The sequence below is a fragment of the Lolium perenne genome, chromosome 1, assembly GCF_019359855.2.
Source record: "Lolium perenne isolate Kyuss_39 chromosome 1, Kyuss_2.0, whole genome shotgun sequence".
In the NCBI taxonomy this organism is placed as follows: Eukaryota; Viridiplantae; Streptophyta; class Magnoliopsida; order Poales; family Poaceae; genus Lolium; species Lolium perenne.
This window is the reverse complement of record NC_067244.2, coordinates 118,219,627-118,225,626: the sequence shown is the minus strand read 5'-3', so window position 1 is coordinate 118,225,626 and position 6,000 is coordinate 118,219,627. Positions and strand designations below refer to the sequence as shown.

Genomic DNA, 6,000 nt, shown 5'->3' with positions numbered 1-6,000 from the left:
TCTCCTGAACTAAGCATAGTAAACTATGTCTTTTTCATCTGCTCAGTATGTATGTGCATGACCTGCATAATTTTCAATGCAGGGCATATATGTGACTGCGTTAAGTTCCATTCCTGAAATGGGTCAGTATTAAGTTTGATCAGCATGCTAATTGCTAAGCGCAAAATGGAGACCAATACCCTGCTTGACTGGTAATTATTTTCTAAATTCTAACAAAATGGAAACGATTCACCATCAAGTCAAATTGACCAAAATTATTCCAGTGTCTAGCAGCAACGTCAGTGTACCATCTAGAGTAGTCCAGCTGTACACTGGAAATGCAACTTAGCTCTGCGTATGAACTCATTTTGTGAAAACACATTTTTAAATGTTGAAGAATTAAGAAATAAAACACATGTATATTGCACACAAGTTTTCCAGAAAAAGAACACTTTGTATGTCCAATGTAAAAAAGACAAATTTTGATGCTCAAATGCGACTACTCATGAGATTTTTTTCTGTTTTTTTACACAGGCAACATAAAATGTTCTTTTCTCCCGAAAGCTTGTGAGCTACATGAAATGTCTGAATGTGGAAGCGAATTTGTTTTTGAACTTTCTTGATATTTTTAATAAAGATTTTTCTTTATAATAGATTCATATATACACCTATGAGCCAAACCACCATCTTGGGTTGTATGAATTGCTACAAACTCACAATATGCACATAATACAACTTGCGTGTGTTTGCCTGGATATCTCAAATCTTCTTTAGGCCTTGACACAAGGACGAACCTGAATAAGCCTGCAAAAACCTGTTTCTTTTTTACTCCTTTTCAGACCATTGCGTGTGATGTGCGAGAGGTCCAATTGCCAGAGAGTAGGGAATAAATAATTGGAGGCGGTGGTTTGGGTCATAGGGCATATAAAAAAATGTTAAAAATGCATAAAATAAAATTTTAAAAATATCAATAAACTCCAAAATAAATTTTAATGTGTACATCTGAACATTCTATGTTCGCACACAAATTTTCAGAAAAAAAAACACATTTTATGTGGCATGTCTACACAAAAAATGTTTCGTGAATAGTTATGTTTGAGCATTAAAATTTGTCTTTTTTTACATTGGGCACATTTTTTTTCCGAAAACTTGTGTACGAACATAAAATGCCTAGATGTACATATGGAATATTATTTAAGATTTTTTTAAAATATTTTTAAATATATTTTCACACAATGGGTTCATACGCACCCGTGAGCCAAATTCAAACCGCGGTGAGTAGCCTATTGGGTGATTCGGTCTATTTTATCTGTAATTAAATTTTCAAACTTCATAATATAGAAATTTAGATTTGAAAGATATGTAACTAGATTCATATATTAATGTTTTAAAGAAAAATAAATACTCCTTCCGACCCGAATTAAATGCCATAGATTTGTCTAGATTCTCATATATCTATACACCAAAATGTGTCTAGATACATGCATATCTAGACTAATTCGTGACAAGTAATTTAGGACGGAGGGACCAATTACTAAAATGTTGATATTACCACATTTTAAAATAAAATCATGATTAATAGATTCTTATCTATATAATAAAGTAGAAAACATAATTTTCAAGGTCTATGTGATTTTTATCTACGGAATGCCAGATGTTCACCCATGCCACATGATATTTACTCGAGCTATAACTTTTTGAACTGATAATATATGCGAAAACATTTTCTTGAAATATGTTTCACTTTGTGCGAAAAAGATTCATATTAGTAAAGTAAAAGTTATTGTATGTAAAAAAGTGTCCACTCTCCTAACTTAAGATGAAATACTTTTCACCATCCATAGAGGATATATTTCATTGACACAGTAAATGCTTGCTATAAAGAATCATGTTAGTGAAAACTATTCTCCATTTCTTTTGCATAAATTCGAATATAAAATTAAATTATATCTCATTTTAATGTATTAATAGATTCATAACTGAAAAACATAAAACAACGCAAGACAATAATAATATTTAAAATTATATATATGGAAGGTAAAAAAAATGTGAAAACAAGACAAAAATAATGTGGAACAATCAATGTTGAGGAAATCGCTTATCGGTGTCTATTCGGTCGGCTGGCGATTAGTGACTAGTAGGCGAATCGACCGATTAATCGGGTGATAAATGAGTTTATCATGTGATAAATGAGTTTATCGAGTAACCGGTGATCATCAAGTAGCGATTAATTATCAGATTAACTGTTGAATTGGATGGTTTTTTGAACAGTGGAAACAACTAAAATCCGAAGAAAAGGAAGGAAAATGAAAACAGAACATAAGTATCCAGTTCGTCTCTTGCAACGGCCCGGTTCATCGGCTCGAAAAGCATCTTTAAATGCGATGGTGCTCTGGCGGCTATTCGCTTCTTTTTTGTACACTACCGTGGCGGCGGCGGAGGACGATGGATGATGTTTCAGCGAGGCAATGGTTTCTCCAACGGTGGAATTGTAATTTTACTTTTTATGGGGTTTCTTGTACAAAATTGCTTGACACGCATATTTGTCTCGTGTGGTGACCATATGTATGATCTCAGTAAAAAGAATTGTCTAATAAAATATGTGGTTATTTCAAAAAAAAAAACACAGAAGTACGTAACAGATATAATTCCGAGTCGTATCTGAAATGAGCCGGGCCAAAGGTTCGCGGAGCGTCTCCATTCCTGCAGCTAAAAGCCCGTTTGGCCTAATCCAAAGCCCATCTATCAATCGGATGCTGCTCCTCTCATTCCCCAGTCGGACGTTCTAGGTCGCCGACTCGCCCTTCTCCTTCCGTCACTCCACGCCGCTGCGACGCAAGTACGGTACGGCGAGGACGAGAAGCAGCGGCGCGAGTGCGCCACACGCTGGCTGGGAGCGGCCGCCGACGGCGAATACCCACCAGGTACACCGGTCCGGTCCGGGAGCTGGGGAGGAAGCTAGGGGAGTGGGACCGGAGAGCGCAATCGGCAGAGATCAGAGAGGTACTACTTGTTTGCTGCTTGCTCTCATGTTCAGTTGTGTTCGGGCGTTACGCTATCAGTGCTACTAGTATCGCTACACACTAGTAGGGAGTGTGCAAATGTGAAATTTGATTATGTGAAATTGGAACGCTAGACAGAGATTGCAAGTTAGAGAGTGAACAATTGTGATCATGTGAATCAATGAAATGTAGAAACAACCATCATCTCCCGATGTAGAAATGTAGGCACATCCATCATTTGCAAACTTCGCGGCATTGTATTTTGCGTAAACTATTTGTGACGTGTGATGTTTGCTGTCCTCGATCTTGCATTTTCCATTGGATGTCTAAAGGAACCCTCTACACCCAATATTTGATAACCTGGCTCTGCAAATTCGAACAGTTGAACTTTATAGTTATTACTGTCTAACTCTCAATTCAACTCATAGGGTTCATCCGGGGATGCCCACAATGGGAGCAGGAACATCCACCAACCAGGTGCTGCAAGGTGCCTCTTCGCAACGTCACAACGGGGGCAGCAGTCAACAACTGTCCTGGTCTTCTCTGCATGCTGATCTGCTCAATCTGATCGCGGACAGGGTTATCGCAACCGACTTGTTGGACTACGTCAGGTTCCGAGCGGTGTGCGTCGGCTGGCGTGACAGCACTCCCTGCCCACACGGCCATGGGGTGGTTGACCCGCGCTTCCACCCGCGCCAATGGATGATGTTCCCGGAGGGCAGCGGGCTGCAGCCTGGCCACGCTGCTTTGGGTGGCTACGTCCGCTTCTTCAACGTCTCCACTGGCGCCTTTGTCCGTGTCCACCTCCCTTGCCTCGAGAACCATTCCGTGCTTGACTGTCCCGAGGGCCTCCTACTGCTGGAGCACGAAAAGGACTCTGCCATGTGCCTCCTTCACCCCTTCACTGGTGATGTGGCCGAGTTCCCTCCCCTATCCTCCCTCATCCAGCAGCTGATCAAGGTGCATTTCAACAAAGGCCAGAATACTGCCCAATTAAGGTGTGGCTTATTCAATATCTTTGCGGCTATCTCTGTCCGTGTGGATCACACTGTCACAGTCATGCTCGCGATCAGCAACGTTGGGCACGTGGCATATGCATCCACCGGTGACCGGCAATGGACTCTCGCAAGCTGGGAAATGAGTGGCATGTGGACAGCAGTCCCATTCCATGGCAGCTTCTATGTGGTGAGGGAGTGGAAACGTAACCCGTCGATCATGCGCATCGATCCACCGGACGGATCCAGCCCTTCCTTTTGGTCGTCGACACCGCCGCAAAAGGTTGCCACATGCCCAACCGAGCAGATGACTAAGCCTTACCTGGTGGTGTGCAATTCTGAGCTTATTCTAGTCGGTTATGCAGACAAACACTCCAGGCTTGTGGCTCTTCGGCTTGCTGACCTCCTGTTCGGAGTCTCTGCAGTACCATTGATGAGCATCGGTGACAACGCCCTCTTCATTGGCCCTAGGAACATGACTGTCAACTCCAAGAACCTACCGTGCGTCCAGGGGAACTCCATCACCATCCTTACTACTTCGGGTAGCGATGGTCAACTGCTCCAATACGATCTGGCAAAAGGTACCCGGTCAGTGGTTTGCGATGGGAACTTTCTAAAGTTCAGCTGGCCTATACCGAGGCCATATAGCCTTGTCCACCACATTGTCACTTGCTGCCACCGTCTTTTCTGGAGCAGTGGTCACATCTGGTGTGACAACGAAACTGAGGTTTACATGCAGTGGGGTGCCAGAGCACGCGCAAGAGTAAGCATAATTTGCACCGATCGGCTGGAGTTGGTTCTTTGTTTCTATTTTTTTTAATGCTTTGCCTGAAAGAGTCTTTGCTTTGCAGGTCCCAGTCTCCCTATATCTTCATCTGCTTCAAGTGCATGACGGAAGAAATTTCTGACTGTGCCCATCCACGTGTTTACCACTACAGTGTATCTACTCTCGTGATGATATTTCAGTCTCTTGCTCTGGAACGCACACAGAAAAATGCTTCATTATTGTGCTCTGTCGTTAACTGGTAAACTATGCTTCCACAGTGTGCTGTGACCTTCAGTAGATGTACTCATTAAACATTAACTCATGATGCTGAATTGCTAGTGAGTTGCATCTTTTCAGCCTAGGTGCCAAAAACTGCGTATCTAACAGAGTTGTCCTCATCATGTTTTAGATGCATGTTTCCACAGTCCAACGTGCTTTTGCTGTTCAGTTCCTGTTTCAGCTTGCTCTTTGTTGTTCTCAATTCAAATTCAGCTGCTAGGTTACAGAGAAAGAGAAGAATGAAATGGAGCAGTTCAGAATAATAGGAAACACATCACAGAACTGACACGTTCTGGCTGCACATTTGTGCAGTTCAGATATGATTGTCCGCTGTGGACGCCGATCTGTATCTCTTTTTAGGTTTGAGGGATGAGATATGATAGTCCGCCGTGGACGCCAATCTGTATCTCTTTTTAGGTTTGAGGGATGTGTTATCTCTCATTCCCAGTTGTCCACAAGTCCACCAGCTAGGTTTGAGGCTCTGCCTCCCGGGTCGCTCGCGCGGGCGACTCCGGAGGCGACCACCCCAAACCCTAAAACCAAACCGAGCTCCCCTGCTCCCTGGCCGCCGCCGCCGCCGCCGGCGGTGGTGGCGGCGCCCGGCCGCCAAAGGCGGGGGGCTGTGTGCGTGGCGCACCCTGACGGAGCTCCTTCGCGCGGAGGGCGACGTCGCGCGGGTCGCGCGGGCTGCGAGGCGGCGTGGTGTAGGGGCGGGGAACGAAGGCGGCGCACGGCGGCGCGGCGCCAGGTAGCTGCGCGGCGCGGAACGCCTGCTGGTGGCGGTGGCGGCGCGCCTGCAGGCGGCGGCGCTCGGGCCCGATCTGGGCCTGACCTGGGCCGTGCGGGCCGCAGCCGTGGCGCTCCGCGACGACGCTAGCCGCGAGGCTGGCTTCCCCTTCTTCGATCCCCCTCCTCCCACCCTCCTCCCGGCCGTCGCTGGTGGAGGACGTCGGACGTGCGGGCATGCGAGCAACGGCCC

The 6,000-nt window shown here is 45.1% G+C and overlaps 1 protein-coding gene across 1 annotated transcript; it reads left to right on the top strand.

Moving 5' to 3' along the window:
• Positions 1 to 2,741: 2,741 nt before the first annotated feature.
• Positions 2,742 to 5,337, top strand: LOC127300043 (uncharacterized). Its single transcript, XM_051330122.2, has 3 exons — positions 2,742 to 2,982; positions 3,410 to 4,739; positions 4,828 to 5,337. The coding sequence occupies exons 2-3, from the start codon at positions 3,423 to 3,425 to the stop codon at positions 4,882 to 4,884; spliced, it is 1,374 nt and encodes a 457-aa protein (XP_051186082.1). The 5' UTR covers positions 2,742 to 2,982; positions 3,410 to 3,422; the 3' UTR covers positions 4,885 to 5,337.
• Positions 5,338 to 6,000: the final 663 nt, after the last annotated feature.